This window comes from Pinus tabuliformis, chromosome 3_1 (assembly GCF_031772625.1).
Source record: "Pinus tabuliformis cultivar Carrire ecotype Pingquan chromosome 3_1, CPIR1, whole genome shotgun sequence".
NCBI lineage: Eukaryota > Viridiplantae > Streptophyta > Pinopsida > Pinales > Pinaceae > Pinus > Pinus tabuliformis.
In genome coordinates, this window is record NC_142301.1 from 318,067,116 (window position 1) to 318,088,270 (window position 21,155).

At 36.8% G+C, this 21,155-nt stretch overlaps 1 protein-coding gene across 1 annotated transcript in view; it reads right to left on the bottom strand.

The window, feature by feature from the left end:
• LOC149187051 (lactate/malate dehydrogenase family protein) overlaps positions 1-10,410 on the bottom strand; it is a 220,881-nt gene extending 210,471 nt beyond the window's left edge. The window contains exons 1-2 of the mRNA XM_089411274.1: positions 10,075-10,410; positions 9,879-9,981 (exon numbers count right to left, since the gene is read on the bottom strand). Coding sequence (XP_089267400.1) covers positions 9,879-9,981; positions 10,075-10,253 — 282 coding nt within the window. The 5' untranslated portion in view covers positions 10,254-10,410. The remainder of the gene's footprint in view (positions 1-9,878; positions 9,982-10,074) is intronic.
• Between the last annotated feature and the right edge of the window lie 10,745 nt (positions 10,411-21,155).

Genomic DNA, 21,155 nt, shown 5'->3' on the forward strand with positions numbered 1-21,155 from the left:
AAAAAAAAATACAACCATTTAGAGAGTGCTATATATATATGTATGATTTTAAGAAAGGGAACTAAACTTTAAAAATAAACTTAAAGTGAGAATAGTAAAAATCGTTAAAGTGGCGATTTAAGTAATTATGAGTTTATAAAAGGAGTTACAAGGTTCAAGCATATCCTGCAAAGGGGATTTTATAAAGCAAGAGAATAAGTTTTCAGGATTAACTATAAAAAAGAGAAAAGAAGAGTAATTAAAAAAAATCCGGAATTCAACTCAAAAAGTTCCAATCAAAGTAGTAAAGGGGGATTCTAAACGAAAGATTGAATATTTAAAACAAAATGAAAAAGAAATAATTATTAAAAAAAAAATAAAAGGATTGCTTTTAAGACTAAGGTAAATAAAAATAGTTGTAAGCTTATTTTGAAAGCAAAATGGATTATAATTCGCAATTGAAGTAAGAAAAGATGAGTTCCCCATATTAGTCAACGTTTTGGACTAAATGTCCATTTTCTGAAATGAAATTTGAGTATCAATCAATTTTTAAAAATCGCAAAACATTTTTCCCAACATGTCAGAAATTGTTTACATTGGAAGAATATCAAGGTAATAAACAGACACAAATTAAAAGATTGAAAGAAGAATTTGGAGGACTTCAACAAAAGAATGAAGCATTGAAAACAAAATATAAAGATCTCTAAGATCAGTTTTACAACAAATCAGCAGAAAATAATAGAGAAATTTGATGTTTAAGGGACCATAATCAAAATTTATTTTGTCCAAAGATACAAGGCAAAAATTAGAAAAAGAAAATGAATGTCTTGAAAAGAAATTCAATGAGAATCTATCAAAAAAGGAAGAAGAAAAATTATGCTTAAAAACCCTTAATGAAATGTTAATAGAACAAATCAGAGATTTAAAAGATGAAAAGCTTGGATGTCAAAACATTGAAAATAAGATTGATGAATCAGAAACTGAAGAACTCTATGTCTCAGAAATCATAATAAATGTCTACTCACTCAAATTAAGGAACTTAAAAATGATAAGAAATCATTGAAAAACAAATTAGAAGAACTTATCATGAAAGAAGTGTCAAAGTCCTCAGATGTAACAGTCCAAGTTGAAGAAAAAAAACAAATATCAATTCGGTCAATATCACAACTCAAGAAGATGACAAACCAGTTGAAGTAAAAACATATTCAGATGTTGTAGTTCAAATGACGAAATTTCCAAATGAATATTTTGATACCAAGTCAACAACATTAGTGCTTGAAGTAAATCAAGGAATTGCCACACGCATGATAAGGAAAAATCAAATCACAAGAGAAAGCATCTCAATTAGTTTGCTTATACGTATCACTCATAACAGAATCAACAGACTTATGTTCCAAAGAAAAATGATGTTTGGACAATCAAGTCATACAATAACAATTTATCCTAGCTATCAAATAATTGCAAAGTTCCATAGAAGATTGATTTAGGATGGTTAGATCCCTTCTCAGTTCAACAATTTTGTTTATCAATAAGAGGATCCTTTGATCTTGTATCATCGAAGATGACAACTCAAAGGACTCCAGAAGATACGAATAGATTACAAGACAAAGACACAAATGACACACCTTGTCAACAATAAGATTTGAGGATAAAGTTTTTCTGAAGAGGAAGACAATGTTATGAATATAATATATGTAAAAATAATATAATACTATAAATAATCATAATCATAAATAATGATTAATTAACTAATAATTAGTTATTGAGTAGACATGTCTCAAAGGTCGTGACCATTCATGAAGGGGCACCTGCCTAGGTATATAAGTGGGCCCTCATTTGTAATCATCTCATATATCTTGTACATTCAGCATTCTTATATAAATATATTACTTGTCCTATAACAGATATTTACATATTTCAGATATTCTGAATATTTCCGCTGTATATACGAACCTTGTACAAAAACTCTTTAATTTTTGTTTTATAAAAATAAAATTATTAAAATATTAAATTGCTAGCTTGTGTTTCAAGTTCATCTTTCTTGTCAGTTTTATCACTTAGGTTTGGTTTGAATCTTATCTATTTGGCCCAAGGAAGGTATGACTCTCTTTTGTTGCGTAGGGAAACAAATCTAAAGCTAGTTTAAGGAGTTGTCCAAGGGTTTTACAGTTCTGCCCTACAATTTACAGCAGCAACATTTGGGTGGTAAATGGAACCCTCACTCAAGGGATTGATCCTAAAGATATGTACTTATAAGCTCTTGTTTTCTTTTTCACTTCTATGGTGTAACTTATCATTAATTAAAGTGAATAAACAATTTTCGTCTTGTTGAAAATTAAATATCTGCATAAAAACAAATTTGGATTTTGACCCTTATGGGGATTATACCCCTTCATTGACTAAATAATTTCCAGATTTCATTATCATTGATATTACTCATTTACTTTTAGTGCCAGACTGTTTTTTTATTGTTTATTCATTCTCCTAGCCTTCCCACCCTTTAATCAAACTTTTATTAACATTTATATACTTCTAGGTGGCCCCAAGGGGGGTCTAGCTTAATTTTCATGCTTTTTAGTGCTTTTTCGGATCTATAGGCGCAAAATAATGAGTTATTTTTTCATTTTCGGCCATTTGTTTTGTAAGTTCGGTTGGTGAGACATGTGCAGGGGATTGAACTTCCGATCACTTGGATATACAAGGTGCCAACATGCTTTTTGCCAATTGTGCTACCAACCGCACACTTCATTTTCAGCCATTTACTAAGGTCTACAACAAGGTTTTCATCTCTCAATTGGTAAGGGCTTCTAATATTCAACTTTGTGCTATTTTAAGAGTTGTTTCTTATAGTTTGTCTTTTCTCTTGTTAGTCTATGTTTTTCTGCAGTCATTTTCTATTTCCAGATCAGTAATAAAATACAATTAACTCTTGTCTTCACCGCAATTAACTCGTCTTCACCCCCAGCTCCATTATTAAACACTAATCTTGCCTTCGCCCTCGACTCCATTATCAACTATGCAAGAACACAATTTTGTGCAACTGAAAAGTTCATATATATAAATATATAGGTTACTCTCTATAACTTCAATGACATGTCCCTCATTAGAGCTAAATCCTGTGGGTCTGATCAATACCTATCCATCATGGAATGTTGCAAAAAAAGCTTTCTTCTTCATCATAGAGACTGAGAGCAGACTTCACCTAAGTTCTAGCACCAGTAACGTGTCTTTCAATCCCGCCTCCTGACTCAAGTTGGAATATCACTATTCCAACCCCTTTAACTGCATGTTTGGTATCAAAACCAAACTCCACATGCAGTTTTGAGTCCCACTTGGTCGGGCTATCAAATTGTTCATGTGCTTCTATCATATGCCTTGTGGCTCAGGTGTCTAGCAGCCACACATCCACTGCTAATGCGCCCGAGGTAAGGTAGGAAGCAAGTACAAATTTAATTTCAAACTTCCTAGCAAACTACTCCTTGTCGACGCGACTACAACTAGATACGTACCCTTTCCCCCTTTCTTCCTCTCTGGACACTATGAAACATAGCTTCCCGTCTTATGACAAGAAAACCACTTGACCTTAGTCAAGTCATTTTTCTTCTTGGGCTATGAGGTTAACTCCTCACCCCTACTACTTGAACCTTTGATCCTTTTTTCTTGACTAGAAAGAGAAAGAATCTCATTGTCACGACTCTTTTACTATCCTCCAGAGAATGATTTCTCCTAGATCTCCTTCTGGGTGAAGTTATCCCATAGTCTGTTATAATCCGATAGCTTTTCTCACGCTAGAACACCTATCACAAAGGTAGCCCAAGGTTTTCAGAACTCACTTAGGGTTGTCCTTACAAGCTCATCATCTAGCAAGGCTACCCCAACAGCTCCAAGCTCATCTCAAACTTGTTGAATCCTATTGAGGTATGATGTCATGGTGTTTGATCCAGTTGTGTTGATGTTCTTGAGATTCTCCCTCAACACCATTTTTCAATTCTGATTGTCACTTTGATATAGGTTCATTAAAGTAATCCACATCTCATGGGCACTATTCTTTCCTGATATGTGAGAGATCACGTGATCCTTCACCCCATCCATGATTATACATCTGGCCTTCACATCTTTCAATTTGTGGGTTTCCAGAGTTGTAGCATATGAAGGAGTTGTAACCTGGGTATTTACAAACTCCCATAGGTTGTTCTCCTTAAGAACCAACGCTATCCTCTCCTTCCATGGATTGAAGTTGTAAGCACCATCCAACTTGTCCTTGAACCTCAAACCGGTCGATGCCATCCCGAAATTGGAAAATTAATTGAAAACTTCTGACTATTATGCCGTGATTGATACGGTCTCCTTCTCTCCCAGGTTAACCTTTGCAATCACACTACTTCTTGCACAATTAACATAGTCCACACATCCCCATAGCCTATCACCCTTGCGACTGACGTTGAAACCCTGATCACAGTTCCATTGTGAAGCCCTTTTGTTATTGGCTAGTTCCACTAACCTATTATCTGATTTTCGACCCGACTAGTCTCAGCCAGTGGCTTTGGCATACTACCAATAGCCAGATAGCCTTGACACCCATGCTATTGTCAAGTTCTTCAACCCGCGCTGCCTATTGGCTGCTTTCGCTAGAAGTGCTTCCTCCATTAATCTGTGCCTTGGGCAACCTTGTGTGCGGCTAGTACACAATCCGGTCACTGAATCTCGACCCTCGAGGTGGCATGTCGGCTATTTTCCTTGGCCTCCTCTTCACCACTGTCTCACATTGCTTGCCTGCGCATCACTTTTCTCCACCAATCGATCTTGCCTATCGCTGCCCCGACAAAATCCTTGTCTTTGCCACGACTCAGTCTTCTAGCTCACCTATTATTGTTAAACTGCTTCGACCAACTGCTGGCATGACTGACCACTTGTGTTGTTGACCCATTGTCACGTTCTCTACTGCCTCTGTCCACAACCCAACTCTGACCGCTTCGATTCACCTTCACCCTGACCCCCGCTACTTGACTCAACTGGTGTTGTTGCGCTCTGTTTCTGTCCACTCAATTCACAACTGGTTGATTTTGTTGGGCTCTCTTATGGCTGGTCGGTCGGTTGGGTCTATGGTTGTCGACCAAAACCGCCACCACCTATTAGGCTCTGTTGCACCTTGCATCCTTGATTATGGATGATGAGTTGATTTCCTTGTGCATTGGTTGGGTCTAACAGCCCACCCAGGGTTGTCGACCACCCACTCCCTCTTTTTCAAATCTAACCACCTTTAAAAACAATTTCCACCTCAATAGTGTAGTCATACCATATGACCGATTTCCTTTGGCCCCTTAAAAAATGTTTCGCCTTATACGATTGCAGTCAAACCTGGTGCCAATAATATTGTATGAACTTAGCACGTATGATTCATAGATTGGTACATTTAGCTCTAAAACCATGTTAGTTTTCCTGCAAAACTAGCACCTAGCACTTAATTTCTAGCAAATTACAGATCTACTGATTAATTGCACAACTAGGTCCCTAACATTAATTAGCGATAATAGACACATAACCAATCTCATAAAATGACACAACAGATTCTACCCAATCATAGTTCTTGATTAACTTTCAGAACTTACTTGGTCTCCTGTCCTAGGAAAATGGGCAAACTGAGGAAATATATACAACAATTGGGTCTGCCCTCCTTGGTTGATTTGGATCTCCTTGCTACCCCCTTCCTTAGACCCAACACACTATAGTATCACACTTCTCACTAAGATGCCTCTCACAATCTTGTGTTGTTTTCCATCTCCTTAGCCTTGCTTTTATTACTTTACATTGAGCTAAATCCCTAACCCTAATCTCCAAATTGATTGATGGTCAAGATTAGATCTCGCCTCACTTGAGCTCAAGGGCTAAGATTAAAACATAATCACTAAAGTCATTAATTTACTTTCACTGAGTTTTACTTTAGCTCAATAAGCCAACATAATTATGTGTTTTTCCTAAGTTAGACTTAGGTTAAGTTACAAATGCAACTTGTTCATACTAGAACAAGTGTCTAAGGAGACTTTGAGCGACTTTTGGACGCCTAGACACTTAGGCTTGTGCTGAAGTACCTGCCCGAGCTACAAACATCATTACCAAGATGCCCAATGCTCCTCCTACAAAGCAAGGAATCCTCCAAGCAAGCAATCAAACTCCATGTATCAACTCCAATGCTTTAGAGAAGAATACCATACAAACATCCATTAAAGGCCAAGCAATCAACAAGCAAATCAACTCCACAATGCCTATTCATCACAACACAACCAAGGGTCATCCATACACCATGCACCCCACATCACATGAAACATCTCCAATCACAGTGTAAACATTTTTGGAGTAATCCCGAAAGCTAACAAGTATAAGAATAGTACACAATAGCTAAAATTCTTCCTAGATCTCACGCTTCTTCATTGTTAGCTAAAAATACAAAGAATCGTATACAACAAAACCAAATTTTAGGCCAAAAAGAGAAGTCTTGCAAAACCAAAAGAGGTATGATAATAATTTTTTCTTAGGGATTATCAATTTGAAGAAAAGTTGTGTAAATTTGGCCATTTTTACATATATGAAAAGGGGAGCCAAGAATAGCGTCTATGCAAGATGCTCATAGCTCTAGAGTTGTAGCATGCTTTAGAGTCATCAAAACTTTGGGTATAACTTTCAAAGGTACATGTATGGTCATGGATGCAAAATGATGTCAAGGAATTTGTAAATGTTTGTTAGCTTTCAAACCAGCAAATCAAAAATTAGGATTGTAAAATCCTCTTGCTATTCCTTCAAAATCCAGGGAATCTACTTCAATGGACTACCTAGGAGAATTTCCAAAACTCATCCAAGGAAATGAATGTGTTGGTCATTAATGACAAACTGACCAAGTTGACTATGTTCATTCGCTGTGGAAAAAGTGTAATCAAACAAGTATCAACATGTTTTTCACTCGTTTGTAACGGTATATTTTGGGCTACTTAGTTCTATCATTTCGAACTAATATGGTAGATTCTTGAGTATTTTTTAACTACTCTATGGATGCTAATTGATAGTGATTTAAGAAAATTACAACTGTACGTCTGAAATGGGGAAAGCCTGAAGTATGAGTTAGATATCCGTGCATTACTACAAGGTTACGGTCATAAGAATCCAATCACATAGGATGAAAGTGTTTTGTCCCTAAACACAACAGATGTTGTCATGAGAATAAAATCTATGCGATTGGACTATTTTGCATATAATCCTGTAATTATATAATAGATTTGTAGATGTAAATGTTATGATATTTGTAGAAGGCCATATAAGAGAAATAAGGCCTGCTGCCTTAATCCATTAAGAGAAAGTTGACCGATGGTTTTGATCGATGATTTTTCTTGGTGGTTTCCAACCACTTTTTTTGAGTCCATGGTTTTGGGTCAACCAAACTTTCTATAATTATGGCTTTGTTGTCATCAATCTGTTGCTTATGGATTATATAGACTTCTCACTGAAGGAAATTATGGAGTGTATCCTTAGGGACAATTGTATGGTAAAACCCTACCTTAAGAGTACTCTTGGTATTGAAGCACATTCTTATCTCATTTCTCATCAAGCTTTTGGCTTCATGTGAAAATCTCCTCTCGATCTTGATGCTTGAGACCTATCTGTGTTATATTTCATTGTGTCATATAATGTCACATGGTTCGGGTTCAAGTTCAGGTTCAGCAATGATTAGGTTCGGTTTAAGTTCAAATTTTTTGATGAGGTTCGCCATCAAGTTCATCTCTCTCTCTCTATATATATATATATACATATATATTAATTCAAAATGAATTATGGGATAAACTAGTAAGAAATCAACATAAGTAAACATCAAAAATGTTATCACGGACATGGAAACTGCAAGGATAAATTACAAGCTTGAGTTGTTACATGAAGTTACAAGTTTCAATCTATGGACTTTGTCAATGGCTATGAGGTTCGATGAGGTTTGCCGAACCTCAAAATTTTTTGAAGGTTCGCCAAAACTCAAACCTCAAGGTTAAAGTTTGACGAACCTTGTGACATAGGTGTCATATGAATCACGAGTCAAACTTGCTGATCACAAGTGTGCCTAAGAGCGACCGCAAAAGAGTTTATCGAGCTCGACATGAGTCAAACACAAGGTTGACTGAGTTTGGCTTGGTCAATATGGGTTTCGCTCAAAATAATTGTGAGTTAAACTTTCCTCACTGATTTCTTCACAAATTTTTGTACTTTTGTATTCCTAAAAAAAAAAATGAATATCTTTATCTCTTTGTACCTGTAGAGTTTTTCCCAATTCCAAATCTAGTATACCTTTAATGTTTCTAGTATATTTGAGATCTATTTCTATTATTATTGGGATTTATCAAATATATAGGGGTATTAGTGCCCAGTGGGAGCATGGGGATGCTACAAAGCATATTCCTTATATTCGACACTTCTATTAAAGTACACCCATGGATCCACTCAAATGTCTCTGTTTGCTATTTGCTTGGTATTTCCTCTATCGACCCCCTTTGACTTACCTTACCAGGCATTAGAAGAGGGTTCAAACAAGCAAGAGAAAGCTGAACCAATGATCATACGCTGTTAATTTTGTGAAGTGAACCTAGCAAACGTAGGAGTAGTTGCAAAAAAAACTTGCAAGATTCTCTGACAATTACAGAAAAGGCATGATAAGCATCGGATTAGCACATACCTCTCAGATGGGGACCAAATATGATTGCACTTTTTGAAAAAAAAAAGTTTAAATTCCCACATAAGAAACGAAACAATTAGATACAGACCGTTTGAGATTCTAGAGAAGATTGCAGAGACACTCTTTCCAATCAGCATTAGCCTCGTACATGGGCATTTGTTTTGTGGTGAATATAGATCAATTGAAGCTTTCTGAACCATCTTTATCAACAGGGACTGTCTTATCAACAGGAAGTGTTGCAGAAAGGTAAAGTGTTGCGGAAGAGAAGCAGGTAGACTTGGTAAAATGAAATAGAGTTATTCAAAATTGGAAAGAAGGGAGAACTCTGAGTGTCTAATAAATGGTACATTTAATAGAAGGGATAGGAAAATTTCCCTCAATTAAAAGTTGATGAGGACATTCAACTTGTAGGGGAAAAGGTTGATCTGAGTTGGACAAGGAAAGTTTGATTTGCAAAGTTGGATAGGTTGTAGAGCTAGGGAAAAAAAATACAGAGTTGGTTACAAACGACCCGAGGCTAGCGGGGTTTTAAGTAGATTGCAAATTGTATGCCTGTAGGAGGTGTAAGATTGTAACCCCAAAGTTGTGGGAAGGAGACAAGAAAGCAACCCCTTGGTTGGAGGGTTGTGGGCAAGACAAACTAACCATAGCAGTTGGACACCCGTTATCCTAAGTTGTGGAGTTAACCAAGAATGTAACTTTTCTTGCAGAGGAAAATACCATATTATGGGGAATCAAAAGGCCTGCAACTCAACATTGCTACAATATAGACATTCTTGAGCTGTATGTCACACTCGAGTTAAATGGGTCTGGACTAGTGTTCATGTTCAATGCACTCAATACAACATTCCATGGGCACACACCAAGAGTTACACGTCACATCTCTCAATACAATAACAATCAGTAACAATCGGATCAAACTAACCATTTATTATACAGCAAATTGCTTCTCCAAACAAGATCAGACATATGCTAGCTACCAATGACAGCTCAGCTAAAGTCTACAGGTCTACGTAATCACATAATTATGAGATATGATCAAAATAATTACATGATTATTGACTACATGTACTTATTCTATCAACAGAGCAATATAACATAGCTATACAATTCCCAAACAATGATTGTGTGAGCAGTCAGGAAACTGAAATAAAAAGATCAAATATACACAAAGTAAATAGCAAAATTTCACCTCTTTTAGATCATATGTAAGACAAAAAATGCCAAAGCAATCTGTTCTCTTCCCGTCCGCAGTCAGGGTGGTAGTGGGTGCAGGGGTTGGCGCCTGAGTTTGGCTACAAAAATACCAATAACGACACTTAAACAATTCACCAAACTGCACAATAAATCAGAGAATTTCACCATAGCCTTTCCAGTGTGGATTTTACCTTGGAGCAACTGAGCAGACAACTTTCATGGACGGAAAACATTTTTCTGTATTGACATTGAAGGAGAACGTGGCTGGTTTTTGCGGCAAGAAAGAACTGTTCAGACGATATAAAGAGACGTTCTTCTTCCTCTGCAAAAGCTGAGATGTCCCAGTAAACGAAATATCGGCCATGGCCATATCCAAGCTGATCAGACACCGTGAATTCAGAGATGTCGGAGCTTAAATTGAGTTGAAGGGTAGAATATAGATGGGTTTTTGTTGTATTAAATTCAGAGTTGTGCCGCGATGGGATATCCCGTTTTCAAAATTTTTGACAGACCCCAAATTTTATTAAAAATTTCTTTTTCATTGGGTATGATTTTATCCCATATATCTAAATGCCGTCCATAGAAAACTTTGTGATATTGTACAGTCCACGTGTCATTATCCATAAGACTATCTGTTGCCCTGTCACCAAGGTGAAGTACTCTGCCATTGGAGGATCTACCTATCCATTGTGATTTCGAGCTGCTGACCATCGGGCCTGACACATAAATCGACTAAGTGATTATTAAGAAGTGCGTTATCCACTGGAAAAGATGTCAGGGTTACTATCACTGTCATTTTGGGCCTCGAACGATCGCAGGTTAATATAAATCGATTATCTATTTATTAAAAGAGTAATCCACCTGTCATAAGTGGAGTTTGGTGGGGACGAAATTGTATTTATTATAGAAGTGTTTGCGTAATAAAATATTGTATATTTATATTGCCCTATCATATTTGGGAGTTTGTAAGGTGAAACCAGAGACGAAACATAAGTTGATATTTATTTGGGATACGTTGATATTTATTTTGAAAACAGAGGTTTAGTTTTTTTGCTTTTTTACGGCCATTGTCAGATTTTAATAAATACTAAATATTTTTGGCAGTGGTTAAAAATGGAAAATGGAGAGATAATATTAAATTCAAAATACAAAGAAGCATATGTTGATATATTTTTAGGAACTGGTTTTTTAAATATAAGTTTTGTTTTGTTTTTCGAGGTGATGGTAATATATATATATATATATATATATATATTAATATATTATTTTTATTTTTATTTTTAATTTTTGGGGTTAAAAATGGAAAATGGAAAAATGATATGAAATTTTAAATATTGATTATTATTTAGGTTGTGGTTTCTTTAGTTTTAAATACTTTTAATTGTGGTTTAGGTAGAATTTTTTTATGTTTAAAATGTATATCATAATATATTTTATAAAATAGTGTGATTGCAATTTTGATCAATCAATAGTGGTTATGGTAGAAGTTGGCTTGTAATGGATGCAAAGGAATTTCCATAAACAATAGTATTTGAATAGAAAGTAGTTAGAGACGTTCAAACAGAAACTTGCTTTGAATAACAAGGAGCTCATGATTGGTTAATTCAACAACAAAGAATTGATAACTAGCTTTCAATTTGCTAAAATAAACAACCAGGGTTTCGGTTTTTTCATTAAATCTTCATCTTTTGATTTTAACCAACAAAGATTTTATTGAACAAATACGTTTTCAATACTAAATTTTTATACAATTTTAATTTTAAAAATTTAGATAAATTCTCATTTTCAATCTATTTTCCATATATTTTCTTACAAAATTTATAAATATATATTTTAATCTATTCACGTTTAATTCATTAATGATCTCTATAAACATTCACCATCCATTCTAAATCTGAATGTGCTAATTAATTATTATTTAGTATGGCAAATCATTTTGCTTAATCAATATGAGGCATTAAGTTATTTTATAAGAGAACTCTTTATATCCTAAAAATAATTTACAAAGATTTGGTATATTGGATTTATTTTAATAAATATAATTAAGAAAGGATGTAAAAATAATAATATGAGGGTAATCATGGGAAATTGTTAGGTAAAATATATTATATTAATATATGTTTTATCCAATATTTCTTTATATTTGAGAGATAGGTGAGGGTGAGGATGGATGTTGAGGTGAGGATAAAGGTTTATAAATAGATGATTTCATGAGGATGAAGAGAAATATTGAATAAAACATATTATATTATATGAGGATGGGAGCAAAAAGAAATATTGGATAAACATATTATCTAAATATAATATGCTTTATTTAACAGTTTTTCAATATATAATTAATATTGTTAATTTTTCTTTTAAATATATAATAAAGCGCGTGTGTGTGTGTGATTAACGTCCACTAAGACCAATGTGGTCTATTCAACCTTAAGAAGAATAAGAATCTAATTCTAATTCTTTAGAATCTTATTTCTATGCTCAAAAAGAAGGGAAAGAAGCGCGCCAAGATCACTATAGTTCAACTGACTTAACAAGTCAAGAAGATTGGAAGTGTGACAAATGTTAGGGAAATGAGAGCGGATGTGAGTAAGGGTTGGACAATCTAAAAGAAAGTGATTTTCATCCTCCACCCTCTTAGTATCACAAACTTGACAAATTCTATCGTCCCAGGGAGTCTTGGGCGTGGACCACTGCCCGGTTTCACTTCAAAGATCATGGGAATTAGTTCTAATCTTAGCTATGTTCATCGTTTTCTTTGAGCTGGTCAAAATAGAAAGATATTTTTTGTTCTCAAGGGTGGGGTTGATCACCTCCTTATAATATCTTAGCTTCCTTTTACCCTCCAACTCCTTATCATCCCATATCTTATTTTTAATTTGGAGGTGATAGTATCTTTGACACTATCCTTGCTTCCCAAGATGATCTCCTCATTTATCCCCCAATGGTTGAGCCAAGACTGGGCATCCTTATGCCACCCATGCTTGAGGCGAAGGTGGGGGTTTTGACTAAAGTTAGAAGCAATTTTAGGAAGCCTCTTGGATTCCATGTTGTAAAGCTTCTTCTTATACATGAGATACTTAAACATAGCCCTGCTTTCAATAGGGGAGAGGCCAGCTTTGATCAGGAGGATAGGGTAGGGGTATTTCCCTTGATCTTGAGATTGTAGGTTATGAATTGCTTTTGAATCATCTCAATCTTTCTCCACGACTCTCTGGATATATTACAACCCCAGACTTCACAACTGTATAGGACAATAGGGGTGACGAGGGTCTCAAAGAGGAACCTTTTTTTACTCCAAATACAAAGATCAACAACCTTACAATTGTTTTCAAGCTCATAATAAGCTTTCCAACCTCCAATAATCATTTTCTCAATGTTGTAATTCTAGTTGAGCTGATAAGGAATGTCAATACCCAAATATTTATAAGAAGAGACATGTTCCAAGCAATTGTTATCATAGATGAAATTTCCATGGGTGATCTTTTTGGATTTAATTATCATGATTTTAGTCTTGTCAGTATTAACCATCATACCCATCTTGGAGAAATAGTCATGAAGAGTCTTAAGTTGCTTGTCCATGTCCTCATGGCTTCTAGCAAGAAGAACGATATCATCGATGTAGAGGAGAAGAGTAATGATAATACTAGCAAGCTCGGTCCCCTTGCACCCCACGATTTCCAAACACTCTATCTTATCGATGTAAATACCAAAAAGGGTAGGGGAATTATAGATATATATATATATATATATATATATATATCAATCATATAATATTTAAAAATATTATTAATAATTTTTTAATATAACTATAAGAAAAATATAACACACACATATAATCATTATAATTATTATGTTCTCGGGGACATATATAATCGCTTGAGATCAATTCAAATTTTTGTACTTATGCCTAATATTTTGATCTCCAAAGTTTAGCATTAGAATAATATTTTTTTGTTTTATGAATTAAAAAAAATGATTTATTCCTCATTTAATTGGATGGCAGAAGAATACATCATATCTCGATCTCTAAACCCTATATGAGGTGGCGGGACGATGAGCAATTAGTGGGATGACGATAGACCTAATAGTATTCAATAAGCAGGATGACGATAGTCCTAATAGTATGCAATTAGGGTTCAGATTGTGATTTTCAAGAAGAATCTACATAAATAATAACCGAGTGAATTTTCATTTGATTGATGACAACCCCTAATAATAAAAAGCACAGATTGTATGTGCAAATAAAAAACACAGTCATATGCACTCTCTCGGGAACATAGTGGATGAAATCATGATCTTAAAAGCAGAAGTTAATTATATCTCATATCAACATATTTATAGGAAACATAATTCGGTTGCTAACAAACTTTCCAAGGAGGCCACGACACATCCCATAGGACTGTGGATAATATAGGAGAAGCAAGGAGAAGAACATTACTAGTACTATCATCGTCCTATATATATCGGGCCTATCAGCAGGCCGACATGCCCTAATTTTTGTAGTATATAGTAGTGATTTATATCAGTACTAGTTTTTACATTGTATATATTTTGTTCATGAACTTTTCAGTATACACTGCGTGGTAAATTATGTACAGACTTATATATTTTGAAGGCTACAGCCAACATACTTATATATTTTTGAAGGCTACGACCAACATACTGCATATGCCATATAAGTATCTACTACATGTAATTTTCTATATTAATGAAAAATTATGATTTTTTCTCGGGGAAAAATAAAATAAAAAACACATTAATGTATTAGCAGTGGACTGGTATTTAAGAATATCGCCTACCTTTAGCGAGCTTTGTTGTCCCAAACAAATTGATTCCTTATTCACCAACTCACGGTCACCTTCACCATCCCACTTTGAGATATTCGTGTACGAAGAGAGCTACGAAACACATAGCTTCTCTTCAACCGAGTATCTAAGAGATTATGAGAACCTACCAATCCTTGCTAAGTGGGATCTACAAGTACCGAGACTTTTCATGTCAACCACTAAGAATCAAGACATGTGAGCAAAATCAATCTCAAGAAATGTTTTATATTTTCTATGGTGAGTATAATGTCTGATGTAGTAGAAACAACATGAAATGTAAATGGTGTGATTACAATGGCTAAGGATTAGACACAACAAAAAATAAAAGTCACAGTAAAGCATTTTATTTAAGAACATCAAACATGTAAACTTTCAAAATGTTCTTGGTAATGACTATCATATTTGTAAAACTTATTAATTGCTCTTGGTAATGACGAACATACATTTTAGCAATTACAAGGATTTTAATGTCATTAGAGTAGTTAATTGTAAACATTGCAATATGGTTTTATGTGTTTGTTTGTCGACGCTTCAAAAGTAATTAATTGTGAGTAGTGTAATATGGTTTTATTATAGATTGATTCTAAAATTTATTAGGTTAAATGGACCAATAGATATTTATTAGGTTAAATGGACCAAAACACCATGGACTAACATTTGTGTGCGATAAAAGTAAATAAATTATATTAATTTTATGTTTAAAAATTGTGTGTGTGCGCGCACAAATTCAACTCTTTCCTTTGCTAAAACACATGACAATGGATTGATTTATCCTTTAGACATTCATCTTTAACACATCATTGTTATTGTTTGTGTTGCAGGGATGCTTTTCAGCATCATCGACATCTTTTCCTTATTTCAAAGCTTTCCCTCAATTTCATTCACTTCAATTCTTTGATTGTGAAGATCACAATCTTCCTTCACTTTATCACGATGAAATTAAACATCGTCATTGCTATCATTGCTTCCATCGAACATTTTAATGAGGTTTTATTCCTCATTGCAAGATTTGGAGAGCAGAATATGGCTACCATGCTCCATCCCTAAATCGTAGTTATACAATTAAGACCCTATTAGAAATACCACCAACACAAGGTTTGATCTAACCTCGTTAAGTCGTCAACATTCCAATGTTGTGTTCCACCTCCGATCTGCTAGAAAACCCACAATAACTGAAGGAAAATATTGCAAAGGTTATGTCAATGGCTCTCTCTATAACACAAACCCCTGCATTCACTCTTATATATATATATATATATATATAAACTTGATTACAAAGGACTGTTTAAGAACTACACAAAATTGCAAAACAATCATCCTCTTACCCTCTCCGCAAGTTCCTCACTTTATTAATATATAACCACAAAAAAATTACATCAGTTATTCGATTCAAGTCCAAAAGAGTATGATATAATAGAATAAGAATAGAAAAGAAATCCTAATTGACTAAAGATACACAACAATTAGTTCTTTGATCCTTCGGATGATCTCGAGCAAGCCATTTATTACACACATTCATCACTCTTCAACAAACTCAACTTTTCTAGAAATTAGAAGGAAAATAAAAAATTAAAATTATGCCCCTGCATCATACTCCCAAGCTTAAAATCATTCATGGAATCCTATCCATGAGGTTTCTATTGGACTGTTGTTTTTTTGTAGTATTGCAGTAGTTCCCTAGTATTATCAAATAATGTGTTCCTCCATTTAAGTAATGATTCCATTTTCTATATCCGAGTTTTCCATGACATGTTTGCAGGGTTTCCCATTGGTCCTTCTCACTTTATCAAATGAACTGAGTTTACAAAAGCTTGTAAGAGCTTTTATTCTCCATCTGAGCAACTTATTTTATCTGTCACCAAAGCAATTAATAACCATAAACTTGTAAAAACTGTTTGGAACCAAAACTTCTTTGTAAAAGTTTTTTGGTTGTGTTTTCCTTCACTTCCATTGTGTACATAAAATTTGGTCATTTTACCATTTGCAACAATATCCTTGAATTTCCCTTATTCACTGTTTTCCAGGATCATGTTCTGTTGTTCATCAATCTGAATATCTTCCATCATAACCATCTCTGCTACCGAGTGTTAAACTGTAGCAAGAAAAGGCTTCATTTGACTTGTGCCTTAGTCAAATGGAGAAATTTGAAATTCCACAACAACAGTAAGACTTGAGTTGTAGTTAACAAGAGTGACATGGCTAAGTCACTTAGTTAAGTTAGTCAATTCGAGTTTGTGGGCAAGAGGTAGAGTTATGCATGAGTTGATTGCTAAGATCTAGCTGTCTACTGGAGATATATTTAGTGAAACTCAGTTATCTGAGCTCTAGCCTAGAATAGAGTCAGGATGAGTTTAGTTGAGTAGTTGTAATTTTTGTTAACCCACTAATCTCTTAGTTGATTGGTCAATTTATTAAAAATAGACCTAATCATGCATGCAATTTGAATTTCCTAGTTGAGTGGAGGGAAAGGCATAATTGTATTTATTGTTGTATAATGTTGAGTGTACAAGTTTTTCATGTAGCAGGTGAGGAATTCTCTTGGTATTGCACAAGAAAACAGAGTCTCTTCCCATTCTTCAGGAGCAGGACTTGCGCAAGGAAATTGGAGGAAGCATGAGGCCTATTTTGGCTAAGTATTGGCTATGTATTGGCCAGTGTAGGCACAGGAGGATATTAGTATTGCAGTGCAGGTTGAGCTTCAAGGATTGAAGTTGTCATTGTAATAGATCATTGCTCTCATCTAATATAATACAAATAGAGGAAGGGTTTTTACCAGCTGGGTTCCCCAGTAAAAATTGTGTTCATTGTGAAAGAATGATTGCATGTGTCTCTATCATATGTTTTCCCTTCTATAGATTGAGTAGAAGAAACTTGTGTCTATTGTTTTCAATTTGAATTCATTAGCAACTGCAAATTTCGATTTATTTCTACATGGTATCTGATCCAGGTGGATAATGGTGGCCACCCGCTAATTCCACTTGGATCCCCTCTAGTGCTTCTTACAGTTTTTTTTTCAGTTTCCTTAATTATAGCACAGTTTACTATTTTTAGCAGTTTTTCGGGTCCTAAACTTCCGGAGCCGTTTTGAGGCCCTAAACGACGTTTTTTTGGGAAATCTACCGCCAGTGATTTTTCTGATAAAAATCGTCTTTTCCGTCGTAGTCCTCGGAGAGATCTTTCCAACGGGCTATCATGCACGTCAAACGGAGATAGTACGACCAATTCGCGACCCCGGGAAGTTGATGTACCAACTTACCCAAAAACGGGGCCCACAATTTGGCGTTTCATCTTCTAGGGTTAGGTTTTGGAATGTGAAGGGTTTTCCATTGTTTCTCAACAATAAATAGGCCTTCGAGCCTCATTGTAAGACAATTCAGAGGCATGTAGCCACCACATCTCTTCTCAGAGATAAGCTACCATCGCCCTAGCTGGTTTATTTCCATTTCTGTTTGTAAGCATATTTCAGTATTTTACAGTAATGAATTGAGGTATTACTTCTGCTGCATATCTGTCTTTATGGTTATCTCTGTATTTTATTGCGTTCTTGTTTAAATCTGGATCAGTGGTATCAGAGCGGTCTGCTTTTCTTCTCTGTTTTTCTCTGCATGTCCCCAACGAGGTCGGGATATAAGGAGTTAGGGCTTGAACTGGTCGAACCTTTGCAAGACCAGCCTCACAAATCCCGACGGCCTCCCATGGCGGATGAAAAGAAAGACGAGGGGGCAGGAGATCCTATCAAAATCTTGCTCAAAAAAGCCCTCGAGCAACAAAGGAACGCGATGATGGACAACTTTGCCCAAATCCTTCAGCGGCTACCCAGGGGCGACGCATCGGCTTCCAACAGCAACTCTGGAAATGCCACACCATTTAAGGTACAAGTTAATTTTGAAATCCCCATATTCGAGGGTCAGATAGACGCAGATGCCGTCGATAAATGGTTAAATGTGCTAGAGGTTTATTTTTCTGTTCATGATTTTTCTAGTCGGGAAAAGATTATTTTCGCTCTTCTCAAAGCAGCCCCCCACGTCAAGGATTGGTGGGAAACCTACTGCGAACAGAAGGATGAAAGTACAGGCTCACTATTTTCAGTCGCACCGACTTGGGATTCATTCCGAGATGCCATCAAGGAGCAGTACTACCCTGTCGGAAGCTATGAGGATCAATACATAAAGTGGACCACGCTACGACAGGGAAGGGACCAAGACGTACCAGAGTTTACCAATATTTTCCATACCCTTCGCACAAAGTTGGGTATCAAGGATACAGAGCAGCATTTGGTACTCAAATACCGTGGCTGCCTGCACAAGTACATCCAAGAAGAAATAGAATTCCTGAACATCTCCTCGCTCGGCACGGCATACCGATATGCCGTCAAGGTCGAGCAAAAGTTTAAACAGAAGAAGCGAGACTTTGGGTCTGCGAATCCGAAACAAGGGAAAGGTGCCCCCAAACCGCAGAACAAAGGAAAAAGCCAAGGCGGGGCGGCCCAAGACAACCCGCCAAAGCTGAAAGCAAAGAACAGCGCTGCGAAGCCGAAAAAGGACATCGGAAAGTGGTGTGAGTTCCATAAGAGCTCCACTCACAACACAAGTGAGTGTCGGGCCAAGCAGTCACTGGTGGCCGAGCTAAAGGTTTCAGAATCAGATGCATGTTCTGACTCTAAGTCAGAACCCGATAAATGGAATGACAAAGGGAAGCAGATTATCGATGCGGAGCCCAACGCCACCGTTGCCACCACGAAGATCCAGAAGGAGGAACCTGAAGATCCAGAGGAGGAGGAGCGCCTCTTCCACTCCCAGATGTGGGTAAAGGGCTCCCCGCTACAGTTCATTGTCGACAGCGGGAGCCAAAAGAACCTCATTTCGGCAGAGGTCGTGAAATGGTTGGGCTTACCGACCACAGCACATCCACAACCATACACCATTGGGTGGCTGCACCAAGGACGGGATCTTCGCGTGAGCCAACAGTGTCACCTTCCATACAACATCAAGCCCTTCACGGATGAGGTATTGTGTGACATTGCTCCCCTTGAAGTTTGTGATGTGTTATTAGGACAACCATACTTGTGGAAGCGACATGCTGCGTATGAGTCAAGGCCCCGTGCTGTTATTGTTACTTTGGGAAATAAGTTGTACAGGATACCAGAGGTAGCACCGCCTACCACCATCTCTTTGGTTACTGCAAAACAATGCAGTAAGCTCATTTCCAAAACCGGGAAGTTTGTTTTCCTGATGATACGCCCTCAAGAAAAGAAGAAGACGGTGGCCACGACCTCCAGACAGGGCCCCTCCGCACGAAAACTACAGATGGACAAGGTCGTGGAGGAGTATGAGGACATCTTCACCTCCCCCGCAGGGGTTCCTCTGCACTGTCAGGTCAAGCACTCCATTGATCTGACCTGAGGTTCGTTGCTGCCCAATGGACCAATCTATTGACGCTCTGTTCTGGAGAACGATGAAATCAAGAGGAAAATTCAGGAGCTGCTGCAAAAAGGTCACATCCGTCCGAGTTAATCGCCCTGTGGGAGCCCGATCGTGCTGGTACAAAAGAAGGATGGGACTTGGAGACTCTGTATTGACCATCGGGCGCTGAACAAGATCACTGTCCGTAATAGGTACCCAATCCCACGGATTGATGACCTCCTGGACCAACTAAAGGGGGCAAAATATTTCAGCAAGATCAATTTGAAGTCAGGATATCACCAGGTACCAATCGAACCCTCCGATGTGTGGAAGACTGCCTTCAAAGCCAAGGAGGGCCTTTTCGAATGGTTGGTTATGCCTTTCGGATTGACGAATGCTCCTGCAACCTTCATGACGCTAATGGACGACATCTTGCGGCCATTCACCAACTCATTTGTATTGGTATACTTGGATGACATCTTGATCTTTAGCAAGACTTGGGAAGAGCACCTCCACCACATCCGACAGGTTCTCCAAACACTACGACAACACAAGTTATGTGCCAATTTGGAGAAATGCACTTTTGGCATGACCCAGGTTCAGTATCTGGGATACATTATTGATGAACGGGGGGTGCATGTGGATCCAGCCAAGATCCAAGTCATTCGGGATTGGCCATCTCCAACCACTCTGACAGAGCTTCGCAGCTTTCTAGGCCTTGCCAACTTCTACCGCAGGTTCGTGTTGGGATTTTCTCATATCACTTGGCCCTTGAGTCAGGTCACCAAGGGAGGAGCGAAAGAAAAAAAAAATTGGTCTGAATCTCAACAGAAGGCATTCACAGAGTTGAAAGATCGACTCTGCACAACACCAGTTCTTGCATTACCAGACTTGCAACAACCATTTGAGGTCGAGACAGATGCCTCTAACTATGCTATTGGGGCAGTCCTTACTCAACACGGGCATCCAGTGGCATATGACAGTGAGACACTTTCGGACACAGTCTGGAAGTATCCCACTTATGACAAAGAGATGTATTCCATT